This window comes from Stegostoma tigrinum, chromosome 23 (genome assembly GCF_030684315.1).
Source record: "Stegostoma tigrinum isolate sSteTig4 chromosome 23, sSteTig4.hap1, whole genome shotgun sequence".
Taxonomy (NCBI): Eukaryota; Metazoa; Chordata; class Chondrichthyes; order Orectolobiformes; family Stegostomatidae; genus Stegostoma; species Stegostoma tigrinum.
In genome coordinates, this window is record NC_081376.1 from 12,936,115 (window position 1) to 12,961,068 (window position 24,954).

At 43.0% G+C, this 24,954-nt stretch overlaps 1 protein-coding gene across 2 annotated transcripts in view; it reads right to left on the bottom strand.

Annotated features, from left to right (window-relative positions):
- Nucleotides 1-3,027: 3,027 nt before the first annotated feature.
- The window catches only part of LOC125462474 (cytochrome P450 3A21-like), a 29,091-nt gene continuing 7,164 nt past the window's right edge, over nucleotides 3,028-24,954 (bottom strand). Inside the window, exons 5-13 of one of the 2 annotated variants that reach the window (XM_059653922.1) lie at nucleotides 21,087-21,200; nucleotides 18,053-18,141; nucleotides 12,470-12,618; nucleotides 10,116-10,243; nucleotides 8,546-8,627; nucleotides 7,810-7,970; nucleotides 5,755-5,981; nucleotides 3,967-4,129; nucleotides 3,028-3,394 (exon numbers count right to left, since the gene is read on the bottom strand). In XM_059653922.1, the coding sequence (XP_059509905.1) occupies nucleotides 3,308-3,394; nucleotides 3,967-4,129; nucleotides 5,755-5,981; nucleotides 7,810-7,970; nucleotides 8,546-8,627; nucleotides 10,116-10,243; nucleotides 12,470-12,618; nucleotides 18,053-18,141; nucleotides 21,087-21,200 (1,200 nt within the window). In that variant the 3' untranslated portion in view covers nucleotides 3,028-3,307. The other variant, XM_059653923.1, reaches the window with a different exon arrangement.

The following is a 24,954-nucleotide window of genomic DNA, read 5'->3' on the forward strand; positions in this document are numbered from 1 at the left end:
ATAAATAGATTATCTTCAAAAATGGGATAAATTACTGATGTATTGGGCAGATTTTGGGCTGCAGCCAGGATGTTTGCAGGCAGTGGACTGCTCCCCCAGTTAGGTGCTCATCCCTGACCCCAGTGGAATTTTATTGAACAATTTCCACACAGCTTGTGGGAGGAGGTCAAGGACGTGAGGTTGGGGATGGAAGAAATCTTGGTTGGGCCTTATGTGAAGATCTCTAACAAATCAAGTTTTGTGCTTGGGACAGCTAGCCTCATCATCATCAGGCTTTCATCCCCTGTACCTGCTTTCCTCATGACCCCACACCTCACTCCTCTCTTTCTCTTCATTTTCTCATCTTGACACTTAGCCTCTAGGGACTTGCTGTAGTTCCAGCAGTGAGCATCATGCCTAAGAGCTGCTTTATCCTGGATGATGTTAACCTTTTTTTTACATAGACCTGGAGTAGCCATTCAGACCTTCAAGCCTGCTGCACCATTCAATATCATCATGGCTGATTCTCTATTCCCAATGCCACGTTCCCATTTTTTCCCCCATGTGCCCTGATGATTTAAAAATTTTACATTTAATCAATCTCTTTTTCTTGAATATATTCATTGACTTGGTGTCCACAGCCTTCTGGGCTTGTGAACTCCATAGCTTTACTATCCTTTGAATCAAGAAATGCTGCCTCATCTCGTGCCAAAGTGGCTTACCTCATATCCTGAGACCACGTCCCCTGGTTCTATACTCCCCAACCAGGGAAAACATTCTCCTTGTCTGACCAGGCCGATTATAATTTAAGATGCTTCAATCAGATCCCCTCTCGTGCTTCTAAATTCATGCTTTTTCAGAACTACAGTCAGTTGGCCTAGTGGAGTGTATTCCATTCCATTCCTGACATGTACCTTGGAGATTGTGAACAGGTACTGGGGAGACAGGAGTTGAGTTATTCACTTAAGAATTCCTAGTGTTGCCTGTGAGAGATCCTACACAAACACTTCAACCAACTTATTACTCATATAACATGTTCACCCAAGTGCTGTTACTGTACGAGACGACAGACTGCAGTTGAAGCATTTTTTTTATTATTAAAACACTCAAGTTAAAGAAAGTAACTCTTGCACAAACTAAATTGTTAAATTTTCCCAAACTAGGCTGCCTGAAAAACACATACTAGCCACTCTGAACCTGAATTGGGTTGCTGGATCCAATTCACAGAGGTCCATCAACTGGGCACCCAGGGTTGTCTTAATATGAAGCTGGCTGAATCTTCGCTGAGGAAGTAGTTGCCTTCATTCTCCCATCTGATCCCATCTGGTATATACTCCTGATTTTAGCCGTTGGGTCGTAGCAGCCAATGTGGTTAGACAAGGTCATCATAAGTTTATGCAAGCTCTTTGCAAAATATGATAACTCCATGATGGCAAGGTTCTGGCCAAAACTGGGGAATCCACAAACATTGTGTCTCCCTGTTGTTCTGACTGAGTACATCTTAATAAGTTTTGCATTACAACTCTTCTTTTGTTCAATGTGATGTAGGCCTGGGCTGATCCCTGTTTGCTTTTGACCTGTGGTTCACCTTGGCCTCTTTGCATTCCATCAGACCTTGCATTGCAGAAACTATTCAGGCAATTTGGGTTGGGCTCAGTTGCTTAGGCCATTGGCCACTTGTCTTAACAGTGACTTGCTATTTTAACCATAGTATTTCTTGAGGCCATCTCAGTTTCTGATCATGGTAACTCCAGGATGTTCCTTTTGCATGTATGGAAAAGAATTAGGAAAGCTAACAGATGATTACTGGCTATTATGAGGGGAATTGAGTACATAAGTAGGGAGGTCAGGCTTCAGTTTTACAGGCATTGATGACATCACATGCGGAATGCTGTGAATATTATTGCTGTCCTTACTTAAGGAAAGATTTAATTCCCTGGTAGTAGTGCAGAGATTTATTAGATTGGTAGCTAGAATGGGTGGGTTGTCTTACGATTAAATATTGGACAGGTGAAGTTTACAAAAGTGAGAGATGACCTGATTGAAACAAATGCGTTTCTGAAGTGTCTTGACAAGGTTGATTTGGGAAGGTCTGGAATGTGGCGTCACTGTTATTTTTTAACCAATCATTCATCTTAGATGATGGGAATGTTTTTTCTGAGGTTCGAAAGTCTTTGGAACTCTTTATCAACAGATGATGAAAGCAGCCTTTAAATATTCTTGATAACTTTTCACCCCCTTATTAGTGCCAGGCAGGAATGTAGAATAATCAAATCTGCTACAACCTTAGTTAATGGCAGAGTAGCCTCAAGCAACATATAGCCTACTTCTCCTAATTTATATGTTTTGAATGAATCCTGGCTCAGTGCATAGTCCAGAACAACGTACATAAAATTTACAAAACAGTTGCATGGCTATCTTCTGCATTGAACATACAGCAATCAGTTAGGGTTATTCAGTATTGCATCGATTTGCAGAAGTTTTTTAATCACAGACCCTTTTTGAAATTATAAACATTCACCTTGTATGCTAACACTAAGCACTTCACAGAGTTGTGAAAAAATGTTCATAATGGTGTTCTTTCTTTGCAAGATATAGTGAACGTTGATTTGAGGTTGTGAAACCTGGCTTCCCTTGAGCTGAGAGGTCATCCTTCAGCAACCTGCTAGCTGAACTCAGTCCCTCTCGACCCTGTCCAGGCGTCTGACATACACTCTGTCTGGCAATCAGTCACTCGGACACACACATTCTCTCTGGTTTATGCCCTTTAACAAAAGAGAAACTGACAACTCTCTGATGTTTGCTGATCTGCTACAGATTTGTGGCCTTTCCCCCGTCTGTTTCAAGTTTCCATCATTCATATTATGATTGAAATCCTGTTCTATTTAGATTGTAGTTGAATTTGTTAATATTCTTCAATCTGTTTTCCAAGTCAGCTATCCCATTTCATGATTTTTCTAAAGAATAACCCTGCAAGCTCATTGTCGTACAGTCCTTTAGATATTTGCTATGAAAAATATTAAATTGAAATGATCATGGATAGTCTAATAGTTTTACAATCACATGATTTATTTCTATACCTGAGATTACAAAAAAGTCAATTGACATGCTTTCCTATTGAATAAATCACCTTGTAGAACATGAGTAACTCTCTCACTGTTTTCATTAGCAGGAAGTAAAAAAATTAACATGTATGTTAATGGTTTTTTCCCGATTCTATAGATTTATAATCGAATTATGTTTCCATGTATTTTCATTTGATTATCTTGATGCATACATAGTCCGATATATTTTCACAGCTCTGAATCGATCAAGTAGTTTATTCCTTTCAATCAGCATTCAGCCGTGGCAAAAATTTCAGGATGATTGGTTTTTTAGGCCGCATGAATCCTGTCACATCTAGTTCTACTGGAATCTGGAATAGAAAAAGCGAAGTTAATATTGACAAACAAAGAACATGACAGGGGATAGCTCAGTCGGAAAACCAGGCCTTTGTGGAATGTTGACAAATTTCAACAATCTAAATCACAACACAAATGATGGAAACTTGAAGCAAATGGGGTATAAGTCCCAAATCTGCAGCAGATCTTTGTTTTTAACATTTGGCCAAAGTAGGTACATCATGCCTTCTCTCCAAGCAACTTGAGGGGTGTTTGTCTGATAATACTGTACTTGGGGACCTTCTGTCTGAATGAAGGTGTGTCTTTGTCAAGTGGAGGAAGGGAGAAACAAAAATGATCTGCAACCAAGATGTGAGCCTCAGGCTTTGTTCTGTGTAAACTCTGTTTCCCTGCCTTTTCTTTTCAGTCTTAATTTCACAAAGCTTTGAAAATTCAATGGCAGTGGAATAATGAACCCCTGCTTCACGATCTGTGTGACCTGTGTGTTTAAATCAGTTTACAGTAGATTTACAGCCAGAGATGCTTCTGTCCATTCTATTATTCCCATTCCTCAATATTCACTGAAACAAAATGATTAAACTCTCACCGGTGTCTCTTTACAAGTCACAATGGTCATGTGTTGTAAAATAGAAGTGAGTGCCATCTTCATTGCTAGTTGAGCAAATCGCATCCCAATGCAGTTCCGTGGGCCGACTCCAAATGGTAGGAAGGTGTAAGGATCCCGAGTCTCCTTATTCTCTTCACTGAACCTAATTATATTTACAGAGACAAAACTAGAGAACTATATCATTGCAAAATTTTACAAACTGGATAGCTAGAAAAGACCACAGTTTGAAACAACGGTCCTGTTTGACGACAACTTAACTTACTGATGTTTCAAATTGGTGTTTCAAGGCACTGAGTGTCAGTCTTGGTGGAATTCAAGACTATTGGATATAGTCAAATTAATCAACTGTGGAAGACAGCCAATCTGGATCCTCTTCACACTGAATATCTAGCTGTGAACAGATCTATTCAGAATGGTGCTACATGTCAGTGAACACTGATTGGTAGTACTGTAACTTTTGTCAAAGACCAGCTATAAGGGGTTGAAATGATGAACTTAAAGTGAAGCTGTCTCCCCTTGAACACTGCATTGATTTCCAGGTGATACTAATTTTCAATCAAAATACATCCCTGGTCCATGTGAATCAACTTGCAACATCAGCCGCTTCCATGAGAAATCAAGAAACATCTAAGGAACTCTTGGAAAAGATGATTTGAAATGAAGGTGGTCTGTAGGAATTCAAATACAAATACTGGTCACAAGTTAGGTACAAATGAGCACATGTTTTTTGGCCCAGCCCGGTTCACCTACTCAGGATATTAAAGTACCTCCCACTTAGATCACAGAAGAGGAATGGTAACACTGATACTAGAACATCAGGATATTGCTCCAGAGAAATTTGTGGCATGGTAACTAGGGCATATAAATCAATGAATAGACAGAGAATAAAAAGGTTATTCTCCATAATGATCATGAGAATGTTATATTGACATTAAAACAAAAATTTGGTTGACCAATGTTCATTTGGGAATGAAAATCTGCAGACCATACCTGGTCTGGCCTCATGTTACCCGATGGATTGCAGCCATTCAAGAAGTGGGCTGAACAATCTCACTGCGTCTAGCCATGGTTTGTGTTAATACTATCATTACAGAACAGTGGCTATGCAACTGGCACTTCCTAGGTGCCAAATCTGTTTTAAGGTGTATGTGCTTCTTTCTAAGCAGATGAAATGTATAACTTCCAAGAACACAAAGGACTTATGCATGCGTGGACACATGAGCAACCAGATGACACAGTCAGTTAAACAATATACAAAGGTCCTGTATAATTCAGCAGCTAATGTAATTTACAGTGAAGTCCAGAATGTGTTGTCTGCTCAGTACAGTGTTAGATTAGTCTCAGTTAGAGTGGAGACAGCACTTTAACACTAAGTCTAGGTAACTCTGGGACAGTGCAATACAATCAATAAATCATTACGCTGGGGTGTCTGCTCCTGACCACTTGCTGGAAAGCTGCTGCAGATGTGTGTATAAGGATAGAATCCTGCTCAGTACTGGTTAATCTCTGACAGATGAGGTATATGCTGTTCCCGAACGGATGAGCTGGATATTCACCCTAATGGCCAGGTTTACTGATGGGCTTGCACTTAGTTCCACAGACCAGGGTACACGGCATTAATCAGCCCGCTGTGAAACTGCCAGAAAACAATGAGATGACAAACAAATTCTAAAATGCATCAGAAGCTGCTGGACCATCAAAATTCAAAAGCTTTGGGATTCCTTGAGTTCTGCAGGAGAGGTGAAAATGCAAATCACTTCCACATACCTTTCAGGTCTAAATTCTTCAGGCTCTAGCCAGTATTCTGGATCATGGTGCAGCACATAGGCAGGAACCATGACGATAGTCCCCTTTGGTATGGTTATCCCATTAAGCTGTACATCTTTCTTGCACACTCTGTCAATGCGGGGGGCAGGGGGGAACATTCGTAGGGTTTCCGATATCACCATTTCCATATATTCCAACCGCGTCACTCCATCATATGTGAGAGGAGCCTTCATAGGGTAAAAAAATTTTTTAACAATTAACAAAATTTTTTCATCTTTCGTAGGATATAGGTGTGTAAAGGCAAGGCCAAAATTTGTTGCCTATTTCACTGCTGTTGAACCAAATGGATTACAAAGCCATTTCAGAGGCCAGTGGAGAATCATCCACATTATGGTGAGAATTGAATCCAACATAGCACAGAGCAAATTAGAATGGCAAAATTTCTTTCCATGAGGGATATGATTGAACAAAGTTTTTTTTTGTAAATACCAATTGACAGTTACAGTTGCAGAAGTTAAATTTATACTGCAGATTTGTTGGTCATATCTAAATTACACCTCCATGGGATGGGTATCCATACCCCTGGAAAATTAAGTCTCTCCATTATTACTTCAATGGTAATGCCACTGTTTCCTCTAAGTGGTGTGCAGTGCTGTCCAGAAAATTAAAACATGTTGTCACCGAGCAAAATAAATATTTGATCATTTTACAATCAGTGAAAAAGATTACCCACTTGAGGGAGACCATAAGTATGGGATGATAAGTACAAGATAGTCACTAACAAATCCAATCGGGAATTCAGAACAAACACTTTTCCTCAGTCGTTGTAACTATGCTCTGACTCAGTCGTGGCTTGCAGAGGGTAGCCCTGTCTCCTAGTAACCACCTTTGTAAAGCATCCAACCCCTGAAATTAAAACAAGAACATGAGAATTTAAGGATATAAGCTTCAGGGTAGCTACAGTGTGGTACTGGTTCCCTGTAAGTTGATGGTTATTGATGAAGTCAGTTATGTTATGATGTGGCCCTCGCAATACAATGAATGCGGCACCTTGCACCTGGGGGTAGCCAGCAATGTTGGCAAAGCCTACAGCCCAGGATGTAGCACTGACCGATTCATGGAGAAAATGTGAAGCAGTATGACCTGTTTCTCACTGACAGCTTTGACCTGTGGGTTGAGCAGCGAGAGATTTGAGAAAGATCCAAGTGGATCCTTGGAAGCAATCAGTTGCTCAAAAAAAACTGAAGGCTGAAAAACTGAATCTTCACCGAACCCTTTGATTTCAAAATGATGCTTTGCTGATGACAGTTCTGTGATCCTGGGACATTCGCAGTTTGCAGCAGCAATGTGCTTCACATATCTGGGGGAACTGACATTGGGGATAAGCAGAGTTTCTTGTATCTTCACTGACACCTGAGGGGACCTTCAGCTGTGAGCTCTTCATTGGGAGGCTACTGCTGGTGCTAGGCTCACTGGCACATCTGTTGGAGGCCCACAGGAACAAATAGTGAACTGGTGACATCAAGTATCTCTTCAGAATATCCACGATGGGATTTGTTGCTGTGTAGGTTCTGTCTGCAGTGTGTGAGATTAATGACGAGTTGCATATGAATGAGGTGGAACTAGGTAATAACGTGACGTGGTACTTGTAAACTAATGAGTATCGATGAAGTCAGTTACAGTAGAATGCAAATAGATATTCTCACTGCTCATGAATGAGATACTTATCTTGCGGTTCAAAGCTTTGGTGGAAATCTGGGCATTTACCCCCCACCCCCACCAAAAATTGAATAATCTTATTCCTGACTTGACGTTGCCTGTGTTGTTCAGAAGCTGGGAAAAATTTTAGTCCCACAAGTCAGGCTTTTGAACAGCTAGGGACTTATCACAAATATCTGACTGCTAACACGCTTTGTCCAAAATAGCTGTCACATTTTATATCACAACAGTCGCTACAATTCATAAATTTACTGTAAAATGGACAGAATATGTCTCGAGGGCAAGAAAGTTCCTCTGGAAATTCAAGTTCTTTCATGTCCTTTCTCAGGCACTCACCTTGTTAGGGAAAGTCTCATCTATTTCCTGTTGCAGTTTCTTCTGTACATCTGGGTGCATCGCCAGTTTATATGCAGCAAACATCAATGTACTACCACTGGTTTCATACCCAGCAAAGATGAAAGTCAAAGCCTGTGCCAAAATCTCTGTGTCAGTCATAGCTGCAAAGAGTCAGAACCGGAAACTATCAAAAGCTCCACCTTACAATTGATCAAGCACAAATGTTGCATTTTCAATACAAATATTTTAAGACCTTTTAGTGTTGAATCAGGTACAAGAACAATAATGGGTTTAGATTTCCCCGCACAATCCAGCAACCGCTCTCAGGGTCATGATTGAACGAAATCACTGACTGGGCAACTCCCATTGTGGTAACAAGCAACAAATCCCAGCCAGAGTTATTACATTCCTGATAGCAGACTAATTTTTTTCTCCCCAAGTGACAGATGTTAACCTGATCGGCCTAAAATTGTTTCTCTCGTCTTCACTCCTTTTTGAATAACGGATAACCTAAAAGGAGGAAATTAAAAACATCTGGCTTCCAGAGGGGCTGACTCAGAACCTCAGCATATTTAAAGGGGCTGGGAACAGGTGTCTGAACAGTGAGTCAGGCAGTAAAATGAGGATGCCAGAGAATGAGGAACAAAAATAGAAGAAAAAGAAACTAAAAATGAACCATTGTTTCTGTTCCTGAAATGAATGACAAAGGGAATGAAAAGCTTTTTACTGACAATACCTTTGTCTGTTGACTTGCTGTCAGCATTCTGCTTCTCAGTCACCTGAGAGTCAACCATCAGCTGCAGAAAATCCACCCGATCCTGAGAATGAAACAATGCGAGGGCTCAGTACAGGGTTCGGTTCCTAAGGAGTAACCTCCTAGTCTCTGAGATTGGATTTGAATGTAAGACCACGAAACATTAGAGCAAGTCAGCTGTATCATGCAAGGAGATCATGGCTGACCTGATCATTTCCAATGTCCCTTTGCTGCCTTTCTTCCCTTCACTCTGAATTACCTGTGTGTGTGGTGGGGGTGGGGGGGGTGGCAGGGGTGGAGTCCACAGATTCGCAACCCTCAAAAAATCCTTCACATCTCTGGGCAGATGATTCCTTAAAGAATACACCCTCTGGGCCTAGACTGTCCACAAGGTTGCTGGGGGAGGTGCTGTTTCTATAGCATTATTTTCGACAATGCAATGTGTGCTGGAACACAACTATCACGTTATTGCAGAACTCCCTGTAGTTATAAATTTTTTCTTTGGTATTCCATGTTTACTGTCGACATACATTTTATTTTCTCTCTAAGGCCAAAACCTGTTATCACCGACTTTTTTTCCACCCATGTCATTGATTGTACAAGTTACTGGGAAAAGTTGGAATTGATTTTAAAGTCTTGATCGTCAATCCATTTAAACAACTTTCCTCTACAATGAGCTCATTTAGCAAAGAAATTCCAGTTTATCTGCTGCACAATCACATTTGCTGAACCAAACCTTTAATTAGCTACGAATCTGCTGTAAATTCAGCCCCAGCTGGATGACATTCCTCTAAGCTCAAAGTATTTGCAAAAATATATTTGTCTCACAACAGTCAATGTGGTTTAGTAACTAAATAAATTCTCCTATTGCTCTGGCCATTGATCACAGCAAAGTCCAGACAGGTAGTGACCTAGGGCATTGAACGTCAAAGACATTCCACACTACAGCTGTGGTCATAAAACCAATCAGGAAGGGAAGTGGAGTATTGGAGACCATCTCTTAAATACAGAAGAACAATAAGATGTATAATCAAATTAACACACCAGTAAGTAAAGGTCACACCATTTCACTCATCCAGAGGAGACTGATAAAGTCAGTTCTGGTACGATTCCTCACAGAGATCTATTCACAGGTGACCGTGGAAATTCCTTTTACTACTAGTTTGCTAATACTGAAGAAAATATACAGCCTTTACCCCATGAGGTAGAAATTCCAGGCATTTGCTCTCCAGCAAGAACCTTGACAGAAGCCCAACAGAAAGATCAAAAACTGCACTGTCACCCTGATTTGCATTTTACATTGGGTCGGTGGAGAACCCAGACAGCAATCACACGTGCAGCGCTGCAGGGCTGTCCTCTGTCAGACTGAACACCAACTACCTGCTGAACATCAGCAACTGCCAAAGACCACACTATTCCTCAGATATCCGTCCCCACTGATTACTGCCACTTTCCTTTTGGATATCAAAGTAATGCAGAAAGGGTCGGTATTGATGGTGATGAAACATGTGCTGGAACTTGAACCATTTCACATGGTTGGTTTAATACTCACAGTGTGCACTCCTTTTTGTCTCTTTGCCTTCAAATCCATCAGGACTTTCATGAAAAAATCACTTGCATCTCTTGGGAAGGTGCTGACACCCATTCTGTCCAGAATCGGAATAACAGAAGGAAAGATAACTGGAATTTAAGAGGGAAAATCATACAGATGGTCAATAACACCAGTTGCACAGGTTTAGAAAAGAGGATATGAGAGACAGGGAGGTAAGAGAGGATGAGTGCAGAGAGAGCTAGGGGGTATTGAAGGGAAAGGAAGGGTAGAGAGAGTGGGAGAGAGGAAAAAGTGAAAGCATGGAGTGCAAATGGAAAAGGGGGGCTGGGGGCAGAGGGAAAGAGGTCAAGAAGGAGAAAAAGAATGTTGTGTAAAGTTTCAATTGCAGAATATTTGGTAGCAACATCAAATGTCTTTGAAATACAACTTAGGAAATGTAGTGTTATGAAGGAGAGGTTGAACCCCTCTGACAATTAAAATTGAAAGACAAGCCCCCAGTCTGTTATGGTGGGAGTAGATATCCCCTTATAATAATTAAACCCCAAACACCCAGAGAAGCTCACCACATCTAAACCTGTTGAACTGTTACAGAGAAGGGGAGGTTAAACAAAAGAAAATCCCTAATCAACTTTATAAATAACCAGTAACAATTTATTTATTTAACCCTAACAATGAACAAATCAAAAGAGATACTAACAAACCAAACGATTTCCTCCTTCGTTCTAACTGTTCTCTGACTGAACTAAATTCTACTGGCATTCTGTTCAAATAAACACAAATCCCACTTATATAAACCCAATCCATAAGACAACAATAAATTAAAGCTTAATCTCTCCAAGATCACAGAGATCGTGTCTTCTGGCGCTCTGTGTTTTCCAGCTTTTATTCTGTCAATCTCGAATCACAAATGTCTTCCCTCCGCTGATTCTGCTGTCAGGGATCTTTTTTCTGTAAAGACTCTTAGCTGGAAGTGCCATGGCACTTTCTCAGAGAGCGAAAAAGGTGTTGTCTCTTGGCAAGTGGCAGCTGGCTCTGTCTGATTTTCCAAATGCCCTCGTTGTTATACCCTGGATAACCTATTAATTTCTTTACAATCAGATTGGTTCTAAGTTGTCAACACCATTAGATTTAAATGTGATTGTTTTTAGGATCTTGGGGCTTGGTTTAAATTGATTAGCTATATCGAGGGTTATGGGGATAAGGCAGGAACAGGATACCGATTGTGGATGCTCAGCCATGATCATAATGTATGGTGGTGCTGGCTCAAAGGGCCGAATGGCCTACTCCAGCACCTATTGTCTATAGGTGAAAAGACTTGTTGTCTTGGTAAAAATGCTGCTTGGCTGTTCGATTTAAGAATGTTCCCATTCAGGCACTCTCTGTGTGCAACTCCACTTCAAGCTGCGGGTTGGATATCCACTTTAAATATAAGCACTGAAGAAACACTATATTTTAAAGGGAAGACGCAATGCTTTCCCCCATTTTATGATTTTACACATACCAACTTTGAAACAACAGCAATCAGCTTTCACACAGGAATAAACTAATAATGAACAAACTGTTTCAGATGCTGCTTGAGGAATAAAGTATTGGCACAAAACTGAAAACTCACCCTGTACAAAATTGATGTTTAATACCTATCTGACACTAAAACTAACATCTCTTCCAGGATTGTAGCTCTTGATAGCTCCATGCTAAAGTGCTGTGCACTAACAACTACTTCGATTGTGTGTTCAGACTCTGGAGTGGGGTTTGAATCCATCATTTTCTAAGTCAGGAGTAAACATAACACCCCTTGAAATAACTCCACAGAGGCCAGGATCCTGTCACCAAGGCGGCATTTACTTGCACTTTATTAGAAAGTCTTTCACACTGATCGAGCTCACTGTGTGACAGGATATCTGAGAGTCCTGTTCTTATCTGTCAGCTGGGGCTCTCTGATTAGGGCACCAAGATGTCCCGGTAATTAGTTTGAAGAAACTGTGGAGAAAAGTCTCCCTGATTTGGGCTGTTAAATTGGTCCAGTCAGGGAACTGAAAGTATGACTTTGTTACAATCACTACACCCACTGACTCCGATTCTGAACTGGGCACCAAGCTGTCCTGATAATTAGTTTGAAGAAACTGTGGAGAAAAGGCCTCCTGGCACTCAAAGAAGTATAAAGATGGGTGCACACAAAAAAACCTCATTGGGCCAGGTTTAGTTGTGACAGGATATTGGAATAGGGTCTGCTGCTGGACCTGTCCTTTCAGCTTTTGCTGAAAAGGATTTTCCCACAAAACATCGCAATGGGAACAATATGACACAAGTGACACACCAACCAACTGAAGAGAGAAACATATGTAATTACTTACCAGAAAGGATAAAGCTAAAGTCGATGAGGCTGAATTTTATTATTTCTTTGATATTTTTGACAAATTGGTCATTGGGATTGTTGATCGAGTCGACATCCACACTGAATGCAGTGCTGGTAATCACATCCATGCTGTATGTGCCAAAGAAGCTGGCAGGAGAGAAATGCAATTGTTACATTTCGTTAACAGTAGAAAGAAACTTTCTATTGTCATTTGACACTGAAGCACAACATGGTATTCCATCAAATGTGCAGTTTTGAAACAAACCATTCAGCCCAGCTGATCATTTGTGCTCCATATAAGCCGTCTCCAACATATTTTCGCCTAATTCCACAAACATCTTCTGTTCCTTTCTCCTTCATATGATCATTTGCTTCCACTTCAATCTCTCTGCCGTTTGGGATGATAAATTTCACATTTTTAACACTTATTGACAAGCAAGTTTCCCACTGGAGTTACTGCTAACTACACTGCCCTTTCCCTTGCTCTTCCTTAAAAATGAAAACAACTGCATGTTTACCCCTGTCAAATGCCTGCAGAATGCTGAAGTTTCCTGTTTACCCCTCAGCTGTTTCTTTTGGAAATGAATGTGTTCCAGCTTTTCCCTGATTATAAAAAAACAGTTCCCATCTGGAAATGGATTGAAACCAGAGGGCAACTTCAAGGAAGCTTATGTAAAGCAAGAAAAAATATTATCACTATCAATTGAGGCATTCTAAAGGGTATGGACAATTATTAAATATAAACAATGTATGAGGTTAACCAGATAAAGGCAGAAGACTGACAATATGTTGAAATGCACAAGAGAGCCAATGGAGACATGATGAACAGAACGGCCTTCTTCTGTATTCAAACAATTCTGTGAATAGAAAATCCTACAGTTGGTCTCATCTTTCTATGTTGTTAGCTAGTGGCTATATTAACTAAAGATTTGTTCACCCCCACCCCACCAGTCTGCCAGTTCCTATAAAAACTGGTTTACTAACAACTTGTACTGCTTTCTCATGTGTATGATTCCACCTTGCAGCCCACCATTCCCATGCGTTGTTTGGCTGCATCATTTATGGGGGCGGGTGTGTCTACAGTCTCACCAGTGAAAGTCAGCAACCTTCCACCAGCTGTAATACAGCATTGGGGTTGACACCATGGAGTGGTATTTATACAAAAGAGCCGAGGACTGAGGAGCAAGAGCTGGCCATTCAGCCCATTCCGTCATTCAGTAAAATTACAGCCAATCTGTTTGCTGTCTCCAGATTGGTATTGGCCTCATAGCCTTTGATCATCTTGCCCAGCAAAAACCAAACGCAGTCTAGAATAAATTCAGTGTCCGGTCTACACTGATTTTTGGGGCACAGAATTGCACAGACTCACAACCCTGTGGGGAAAATATTATTGTCATCCTTGGCGTAAAAGCGAAACCTCCTCGTCTTGGGGTGTCTCTCCTATCTCATTGTACATTCAAGAACCCGAATGTCGGTTTATTTATATATACTCCATGTCATTACTGATTTCATGTCTTATTCACATCCCATTTGTTGATCGTGACAGCAGGAGCAGAACCAGCAATTTCCCCTGATAACAATGAATTGAGAAAGATGCTTCCTATTCCAACAATTTTTTTATCTACATCAGTAAACAAGTAAAGGCACCCACAAGACAAGCGCTAAGGTTACTTGATTGACTTTTTTGAAGAGGTGACAAAGAAGTTCATGAATGCATTGTCGATAAGCAGTTGGATGATGATGGGATAGTGTAGGGGGATGGGCTTAGATTAGTTCACAGGTCGGCACAACATGGAGGGCCGAAGGGCCTGTTCTGTGCTGTATTGTTCTATGTGGGCTTCATTAAAGCATTCGATAAGGTTCCACATTGTACACTGATTAATAAGGTTACATGACATGGGATCCAGGGGGAGCTAGCCAATTAGATACAAAATTGGTTTGAAGGTAGGTGACAGAGGGTGGTTGGAGAGGGTTGCTTTCTGGATTGGAGGCCTGTGAGCGGCAGTGTGCCACAAGGATTGGTTCTAGTTCCACTGCTTTTTTTCTTTTACATAAATGATTTGGATCTGAATATAGCAGGCAAATGACAGTAAAATAGATAGCGTCTGGGACTTTGATCAGATGGGCTGATGAGCCGAGAAGTGACAGATGGGTGTACGGTTTCAACATTTAAAAGCCATTTGAATAGGTATCTGAATAGGACGGGTTTAGAGGGATACGGACCAAATGCTGGCAAATGGGGCAAGGTCAGATTGGGATAAATGTGGGGTGTTGCATTTTCTTAAGACAGGACTTATACAGTTCATGCTAGCGTCTTGGGGAGGGGTGCAGGTTCGTACTTTCCTGAAAGTGGAGTCACAGGGAGACAGGGTGATGAAGGTGGTGTTTGACATGCTCACCTTCATTGGTCAGAACATTGAGTATAGGAGTTGCGATGTCATGCTTTAGCTGCACAGGACTTTGGTGAGGACACTTTTAGAATACTATATACAGTTCTAGTCTCCCTGGATGTTGTTAAACATGAGAGTACTGAAAAGATTTACAAGGATGTTGCTGCGAGAGGAGGGTTTGAGTTATAGGGAGAGGCTGAATAGGCTGAGGCTTTTCTCCCTGGAGTGTCAGAGGCTGAGGGGCGACCTTAAAGAAGTTTATAAAATCACGAGGACCATCGACAGGGCGATCAGCTAAGGTCTTTTCCCTGGTGTGGGAGAACCCAAAACTAGAGTGCAGAGGTTTGAAGTGAGAGAGGAACGATTTAAAAGGGACCTAAGAGCTAACTTTTCGTGCAGAGGGTGGTGCGTGTATGGAATGAGTTGCCAGTGGAAGTAGTGGAGTCCGGTACAATTACTGCATTTAAAAGGCATCTCAATGGATATATGAATAGGAACGGTTGACAGGGATATGGGCCAAATGCAAGCAAATGGGAGCAGGTCAGATTGGGATGTCTGGTTGGTACAAATGAGTTGGACCGAAGGGTCTGTTTCCTGACTGTCTGACTGTGAAATGTATCAGGATGAGAAGTTGATCTCAGTTTATGTAAACTGAAATTTTTGGGAAGGGTTTTGTGGTGCCGTTTATCGTAGATGCGTGACCAAAAAAATGTTGGAATGGGGCATCTCAAAATTGACGCCAATGTTGTGAATAACGAGCTCTGGCGGTAAAGGCAAGTACATTTCTTCAGCCTTTCTACTAATAAAGTGACCCATATTCTAACGACAATCTCCTCTTCAATTCATGCTTCTCTTTCCCCTCATCCTCCTGAGTTTGCCTCTGGATTCCTGGTGCCACTGGTTGTCTCCTCACAATGGTGACACAGTGGAGGAATCGCAAACTTGGAGACATGCTTCTGTGTTGCCTGAAGGATTTCTCTGAACAGGCCAGTGACAGCAAGAGCACTGTTTCAGCAGTCACACTCTGTTCCTGGTGGCTGCATGACTCTCATTAGATTCCCACTGTGCTTGTGTGGGCAGGTCACTGAGCAGGCTAGGAATGGGACGTACAGAGATTTCTTTGTTCCCGAGCAGCCATCCTCTGGTTGGTGTTGGAGGCACAGATAATGAGAATGTCAAATTGCCTCATCATTTCTGCTGCCAGGGTAGCAGACAACCACTCACATAACGTACCACGGACGTCACGCAAACCTCAGATTGACGGAATGGTACACTTTGTGGCTCCTATAACTTCACCGTCCTCGGGTAGGACTAATGCGGTTTCATAGCTGGCAGCAGCCGATAGTTCTCTGACCATTGTGAATCTCGCTAATCCAGGAGCCTGTCCATTCTGTTTTTCCCTTATAGTGAACATGATGCAATCCCCTTGCTTAAGATACAGAGATGTTGGATATGTTTTCAGATGGGAATGGCCAACATTCAGCCACCTAGATAGCTTATTGCCACTGGCAGTGCCACTGTCACGGTGGTATTCATCCATGTTGAAGGAGACTTTTGAATCATTTTTAAAAAATAATTTACGAGAAGTGGCCATCACTGGCTAGGCTGGCACCCTTAATTATCTACCCCTCGATCTCCTTAGGAACGTTGGTGTTGAGCTGCCATCTCAGACCACTGGAATACCTGTGTAGTAGGTAGACCCACAACCCAGTTAGGGAGCGAGGTTCACTGACAGTGAAGGAACAGCAATATTTCTAAATCAGGGCAGTGAGTGACTTAGATAGGAACTTTTTAGGTGGTGGTGTACCAATTGTATCTGCTCCTTTCATTCTTCTAGACGGCAACAGTTGTGGGTTTGGAAGGTGTTGTCTCAGGAGCCTTGGTGAATTTGTGCAACGCATCTTGTAAACTGTACACACTGCAGCTCCATTTGTCGGTACTTATGCATGCCTTTCCTGAACCCTGACTAGCACTGGCTGGCAGACAGGTCGAGGCTAACAAGGTGCCCCACATCATCTTATGCCTTCAGGCACTAAGGTGCCCAATTTCACAGGTGGTATTATCGTTTATATGTCGACATTATGTGAACTGAAATTAAATGCAGAGGGAAACAGTTATCCATGGTTAAGGGCTCCCTGCAGGAACTGCAACAAGACTCGAAGAGGGAGAAGGCAGCTGAAGTGTTTTGGAGAAGGAGAGATCATCCCAGACCCTATCCATTGTCTTGAGCTTTTCACGGGATTGTTACAGCACAGAAGAAAGCAATTTAGCTTGTTCTGTCTGTGCCATCTCTCCATAGGATTTAAACAGGGAAAACGTCAGCTCCCTCAGTCCATTTTCTTTCTCTTTAATTTGTATGAGTGAATCGCTGGTGAGCTTGGCACTTATTGTTCATCTCCCAGTTGCCTAAAGGGCTGTTAAGAATGAACATGTCTGTAGGTCTGGAGTCACTTGTGGTCCAGACCACACAAGGGTGACAGATCTCTTTCTCCAAAGGACATTACAGAACTGGTTGGTTTTTACAACAGTCGAGAGTTGCATTAGATCAGCTATTTTAATTCAGACTTTATTGAATTGAAGTCTCACTGTCTGCTATGGTGGGATTCAAACATATGCCCAGAAAGTTTATCTGGGGTTCTGTATGAATTATCTCCTGAGATTACCACTCTGCCTCCACCTTGATCATATTAGCTTTTTAAAATTTTGCCTATTCTGTACATTGAATGGGTCTGACTGTAGTGGGGAAAATATAATTCACAGCAACCATCACAATTCATTAAGCAACAGCTCAAAGAGATGGTGGGAAATCTACAGATCAGTTTATCCACTTGAGCAGATAGTGAGAAACTGTTACTGTGTGTGGAAGAGTCAGGACTCAGAGGGCACTGGTTTAAGGTGAATGGTAAAAAGTGAGTGATTAGGGTCTGGAATACACTGCCTGAGAGGGTGGGGTATGCAGATTTGATATTGGTTTGGTAAAACGGCACTGAACAGATATCAGAGAGAGATATGCAGGACATAAGGGAAATGAGAATGAACTGCTCTCGTTCAAGCTGGCGCTGTATGTGACAGGCTGGCTGGTTCATGAATATCACATATATTCCACTTGGAAATGAATATTAATCAGACAGTCATTAGGCTCAGAGGATTTATGGTACAGGATGAGATGTGTAATCTTAGAGACAACTTACTCTTTCATGTCAACAGATTCATTCAGCTTTGCTTTTCTTTTTGCATTCTTCACAAGACTTTCTGCATAGTGACGGATGATTGGACACATCTAGAATGGAAAAGAAACAGGGCAAACAATGTGCAGCATGACAAAGTTCATTCATTTACCAGGACGCATAGCTCACTCTGTACCGCAGAGATCGTAGGAACTGTAGATGCTGGAGAATCTGGGATACCGAGGTGTAGAGCTAATTGAACACAACTGGCGATGCAGCATCAAAGGAGGAGGAAAGCTGACGTTTCGGGCCTAGACTGTTCAGAAATGGGGGAGGGGAAGGGGTTCTTAAATAAATAGGGAGAGAGGGGAGGTGGATAGAAGATGGATGGGGAGAAGATGGGTGGAGAGGAGATAGACCAGTCAAAGAGGTGGGGATGGAGCCAGTAACAGTGAGTGTAGGTGGGGAGGTAGGGAGGAGATAGGTCAGTCCAGGGAGGACAGACAGGTCAAGGGGACGGGATGAGGTTAATAGGTAGGAGATGGGGTGGGGTTTGAGGTGGTGGGAGGGAGGACAGGTTAGGGAGGCGGGGGTGAGCTGGGATGGTCTTGGGATGAGGTCAGGGGAGGGGAGATTTTGAAGCTTGTGAAGTTGACCTGGGAGGAGGGGATAGGTGGGAGGAAGGACAGGTTAGGGAGGCGGGGGCGAGCTGGGATGGTTTTGGGATGCAGTAGGGGGAGGGGGAGGGGGGGGATTTTGAAGCTTGTGAAGTCCACATTGATACCATTGAGCTGCAGGGTTCCCAAGCACTAAATGAGTTGCTGTTCCTGCAACCTTCAGATAGCATCGTTGTGGCACTGCAGGAGGACCAGGGTGGAGAGGTCATCTGCGGAATGGGAGGGGAAGTTGAAGTGGTTCGCGACTGGGAGGTGCAGTTGTTTAGTGCGAACCAAGCATAGATGTTTTGCAAAGCAGTCCCCAAGCCTCCGCTTGGTTTCCCCAATGTAGAAGAGGCCACAACAGGAACAGCGGATGTGCAGGTGAACATCTGCTTGTTGTGGAAAGTTTTCTTGGAGCCTGGGATGGGGTCAAGGGGGCAGGTGTAGCACTTCCTGCAGTTGCAGGGAAAAGTGCTGGGTGTGGTGGGGTTGGAGGGGAGTGTGGAGCATACAGGGGAGTCACAGAGAGAGTGGTCCTTCCGGAAGGCAGATAATGGTGGGGAGGGAAATATGTCTTTGGCAATGGATTACAGATGGCAGAAGTGTCTGAGGATGATGCGTTGGATCCAGAGGTTGGTGGGGTGGTATGTGAGGATGAGGGGGATTCTGTTTTGATTTTTATTGCGGGGAGGGGTTGTGAGAGATGAGTTGCGGGAAATGTGGGAGACATGGTCGAAGGCATTCTCGACCACTGAGGTGGGGGATGTTGCGGTCCTTGAAAAACAAGGACATCTGAGATGTATGGGAGTGGAATGCATCATCCTGGGAGCAGATTCAGCAGAGGCGAAGGAATTGGGAATACCTTCCTGCAAAAATGCCATCCGCTATTCCCAATTCTTTTGCCTCTGCCGCATCTGCTCCGAGGATGCATTCCACTCCTGTACATCTTGTTTTTCAAGGACCGCAACATCCCCTCCCGCAGTGGTCAAGAATGCCCTCGACTGTGTCTCCTGCACTTCCTGCAACTCATCCCACACACCCCCTCACCGCAATAAAAACCAAAACAAAATTCCCCTCGTCCTCACGTACCACGCCACCAACCTCTGGATCCAACGCATCATCCTCTGACACTTTCGCCATCTGCAATCTGACCCCACCATCAAAGACATATTTCCGTCCCCACCCTTATCTGCTTTCCAGGGAAACCACTCTCTTGTCCGCTCCACGCTCCCCTCCAGCCCCACCACCCCTGGCACTTCTACCTGCAACTGCAGAAAGGGCTACACCTGACCCGACATCTCCCCTCACCCCCATCCCAAGCCCCAAGAAGGCTTTCCACATCAAGCAGATGTTCACCTGCACTTCTGCTAATGTGGTATACTGCATCCGCTGTTCCCGTTGTGGCCTCTTCTACATTGGGGAAACCAAGCAGAGGCTTTGGGACTGCTTTGCAAAACACCAATGCTTGGTTTGTACTGAACAACTGCACCTCCCAGTCACAAACCACTTCAACTCCACCTCCCATTCCGCAGATGACAGGTCCATCCTGGTCCTCCTGCAGTGCCATAACAATGCTACCTGAAGTTTGGAGCAGCAGCAACTCATATAGTCCTTTGATGCAATTGGGCTGCAGGGTTCCCATGTGGACTTAACAAGCTTCAAATTCCACCCCACTGCCTCCCCTTACCCCATCCCAAAACCAGCCCAGCTCGTCCCCGCTTCCCTAACCTGTCCTTCCTCCCACCTATCCCCTCCTCCCACCCCAAGGCCCACCCACATCTCCTACCTACTACCCTTATTCTGTCCTCCCTGGACTGACCTATCTCCTCCCTGCCTCCCCACCTACACTGACCTTTACTGGCTCCATCCCCGCCTCTTTGACTGGTCTATCTCCTCTCCACCTATCTTTTCCTCTATTCATCTTCTATCTGCCTCCCCCTCTCACCCTATTTATTTCAGAACCCCCTTCCCCTCCCCCATTTCTGAAGAAGGGTCTCGGCCCAAAACGTCAGCTTTCCTGCTCCTCTGATGCTGCGTGGCCTGCTGTGTTCATCCGGCTCTACACCTTGTTATCTTGCTCTGTAACGCAATCTCTATATTTAAATAATGCTTTTCTGTTCTTCCGACCAAAGTAGGCAAAGTCATTTTCTGACATTACATTACATCTGACAATGACAGGGTGGAGCCTGGGACCTTACACATATTAATTGGATTCACTTTTTGTTTTTACCTAGATTTTAGTTCCTCTGAGTCTATCTGCATCGACAGCTAACTTTCAAACATGTTAAAATTATTTTTGGGCAATTTTGCATCAATTTCTATGTAGTTCATCTGACATGTCAAGTACAAGTATAGGCAGAGATAAAACATTCATTTCATGGGGAATGGAGGTCCATTACCTCTTTCAGTCTCCCGCTGGTAAAAGTTGGTGAAAGGACACTTCGGATTCTCTTCCAGTGGTCATCTTCGACAACCAGGATGGACTCGGTGAATGGTCCATTCAGACCAAAGTCCTGCAGAAAAATTATGATGACATGTTAAGTTCAAGAAGTATTCACATTAACCCTGCCAGAACACTTCTCCAAACCAACAAGAGTCACTGCTGGAGGTATGCGTGACCCATATTGGTCTTTGGAAATCTCCCAGGCATATCACTGTAATTATTCCAGTGAAGTCTGAGGTACAATTTGGGGCAGATTCTTGGGCTGTAACCCACTGGGGACATTACCGGTTCCAAATCCAGAAATGTCTGTCTTAAAACTGCTGAGAATCCTGGCACAATAGCAAAGTCTTTCATGAACAGTTTAAATGAAGGGACCAAAAAAATCATGAAGACAAGGTGGATGAACACAGATTAAGTGAAGTAGAGCCATCCTGTGAATGGTGGAATGGGTTCAGGAACGTAAGATCGAGGAGCTATCGTAGTTAATTTGGCCTTTTGAGCCACATTGCTATTTAACAAAATCATAGTTGATTTTTACTTTCTTGTACCATCCCTCAATTATCAATCTCTGTCTTAAGTGAACTCAATAACAGAAGGTCCACAGCTTTTCACAATGGAGAATTCCAAAGATTCACAATGCCAGGTGAACAAATGTCTCCTGATCTTAGTCCTAAAACCTCTTCTTTTGTGACCCCCATGTTCTACATTCTCCAGCATTAATCCTATGAAGCTCCTTAAGAATTTTCTGTTTCATTTCTTCATCCCTCACTCTGAGGGAAGACAAGTCATACTTTTCCTCAGTGAATGATTCCCTCATCCCAAGAAGCAGTTTAGTGAACTTTCATTGTACTCACTCTCTCTACAGCATTTATGTCCTTTTGTTAGATGAAGAAATGGAAACTGCACTCAGCAATCTACGTGTGACCTCACCAATGAGCTGGATGATTGTAATTAGACTTATTTTCTCCAAATCTTTTACAGAAGTTCACATAACATTTGCCTTCCTAATATTTGCTGTACCTCCATATTAACTTTCTGTGATGCATGCACAGGGGCATTTGAATGCAAAAATTTTGCATTCTCTTCATGGTCAAAAAGTATTCTGGTTTCACAATCGCCTGCAAGCTGCAGAACTTCATAAAATGTAAAGGCAATAGACTGTGGATACTGTGAATCTGAAATAAAGCCAGAAAACCTTAGAAATGCTCAGCAAGTCAGGCAGCACCAGTGGACAGAGAAACAGATTTAATATTTCAAATTGATGATCCTTCAGGAGAACTGGGGAAAGTGAAGCAACAGAACGTTGAAAGGGTGACAAAATGTGCAAAAGGAAAAGTCTGAGAGGGGTGGAAGACAGGGGAATGAGAATGATTAAATATTTGGTTTGGCAGGGCCAGAGGGTATGGGGATGGGAGAAGTGTAAAAATAAATGTCTGTGAGGGCTCTCGTGGTGCTGTAGTATTGTCTCAATCTCTGAGCCAGAGGATCTGGATTCAAGTCCCACCTCCTCCAGAGATGTGTAATAACATCTGTAAACAGCTTGCTTAGAAAATCTATTTAAAAATCTTAAGGAGGTACTGGTGAAGAGTTGCCATCCAAACTTATTAGTTACATACTGCGTTCAAGATAAGAATGAGCATTGTATGACAATCTCATGGCCCCTCGTTGACACTTGCTTAAAGTTGAAATACGTCAGACAGCTTGATGCAGTTGTCTGTGTGGACAGTGATTTTTTTTTGTTCAACTATAAGGTGCAAGGGGGGATGGGAGGACAATGGCAACTTGTAATTAAACAGCAAAAGTGAGAGAACGGGTGGGTTGAAAAGATTGGGTCTTTGTGTAAATGGAGGATCCAAGGGAGGATGGGTTATGGGGCTGATGGTGGGAGCAGCTCATTGAGATAAAATAAATGAAGGGCAGTATCCGGACTGACGGATATAAATCCACCTCAGGGTTTTGGTTGGAAGACCCCTTACAGGCCTTTGAGTTCATCGAACTGCTCCTGTTAACACTTCTGTTGGATAATCTCCTTTACGACACATCGAAGGCAGGGCCAATAGAGCCTGTATTTTTCAGCCATGTCCCATTGGGAGTATAACATTGGGCATTAACATGAACATCCAATAAACAACAATGGAAAAGTTGTTTTTTTTCCCCTACTCCCTGTAACCATCTGCATGCCAACTAAGAGGTGTTCCAGCGTATCGTGCTCTCTCATTAAGCTGTTTTCAACAAATAACAGTGATGCGCATGTGAATAAAGTAAACTATACAAGATAGGAGCAGCAGGAGGCCACTTAGCCCTTCAAGCCTGCTCCGCCATTCATCACGATCATGACCGATTGTCCAACTCAGCAGCCTAATCCTGCTTTCTCCCCACCATCGGGAACATCCTCCTTGCATCTACCCTGTCTAGTCCTACTCAAATTTCATAAGTCTCTGTGAGTTTCTCCCTCATTCATCTGAACTCCAGCAAAAACAATCGTAACCTCGTCAATCTCTCCTCTTCTGTCAGATCCACCATCCTCTGAACTAACCTGGTGAACCTTCGGTGTACTCCCTTGAAAGCAACAGCATCCTTCCTCACAGAAGGAGACCAAAACTGCACATTGTATTCCAGGTGTGGTCTCACCAATGCCCTGTACAACTGCAACAACATCCCTGCTCTTGTACTCTCAGCCTCTCGCAATGACGCCCAACATACCAATTGCCTTCTTTACCGCCTGCTGCACCTGCATGCTTGCTGACAGTAACTGGTGTACAAGGACAACCAGGTCCTGCTACACACTCTCCTCTCCCAATTTACAGCCTTTCAAGTAGTAATCTGCCTCTTGTTTTTGCTTCCAAAGTGCATAAGTTCACATTTATCCACATCTGCCATTGATTTGCCAATGTAATGTGACATACAAGTTAACTTTAAATGTGAATCTAATTTGTGTTGTTGATAATTCTCATACTGAAGGCAGTGGCAATGCAGGGAGACATGACGGATGCCTCCCAGTTTGAGTGGGAATATTCTGAACTGAGAGCATGTTTTAGCATTGTGTCAAAGTGGAGTACACTTCCAATTTCACCGCCAGGGAAGGTCATCACTGACAGAATGCTGTCCGACTGCTCCGATACTCATGAGCTGGTATATGCGTTTGATCAGGTAATTAAATATGTTTTGGCTGGCATAGACACAGTGAGCTGAATGGCTGCCTTCCTTCTGAGTTGAAAATATTGGGTTTCAAAGAGATGAGTCACTGTAAGACGCACATAATGAACAGTGTAATCCTGCACACTTGGTTCATGTTTCATGTGTTAGACCGTAAGGCCATAAGGTATAGGAGCAGAATTGGGCCATTTGGCCCATTGAGTCTACTCCACCATTTGATCATGGCTGATGTTTTCCCATAATCCTTCCCTCTCCCCATAACCCTTGATCCCCTTTAGCAATAAAGAACCTATGTCCATCTTAAACACTCTGAACGACTTGATCTTCAGAGCCCTTTGTGCAACGGGTTCCACAAATTCACCACCCTCATCCCAGTTGTAAAGAGTCATCCCTTCACTCTAAGGCTGTGCCCTCAGGTCCTAGTCTTTCCTACTCATGGAAACATCTCCACGTTCAATCGATGCAGGCCTCTCAGAATTCCGCTTATCCTTATAAAACACAACTGAGTACAGATGCAGAGTCCTCAACTGTTCCTCACAATGACAAGCCTTGCATTCCTGAAATCATTCTTTTAAACCTCCTCTTACAGGACCCCCTGTAACACCAACACAACTTGCCTTAGATATGGTGCCCAAAAGTGCTCTCAGTATTCCAAATGTGGTCTGACC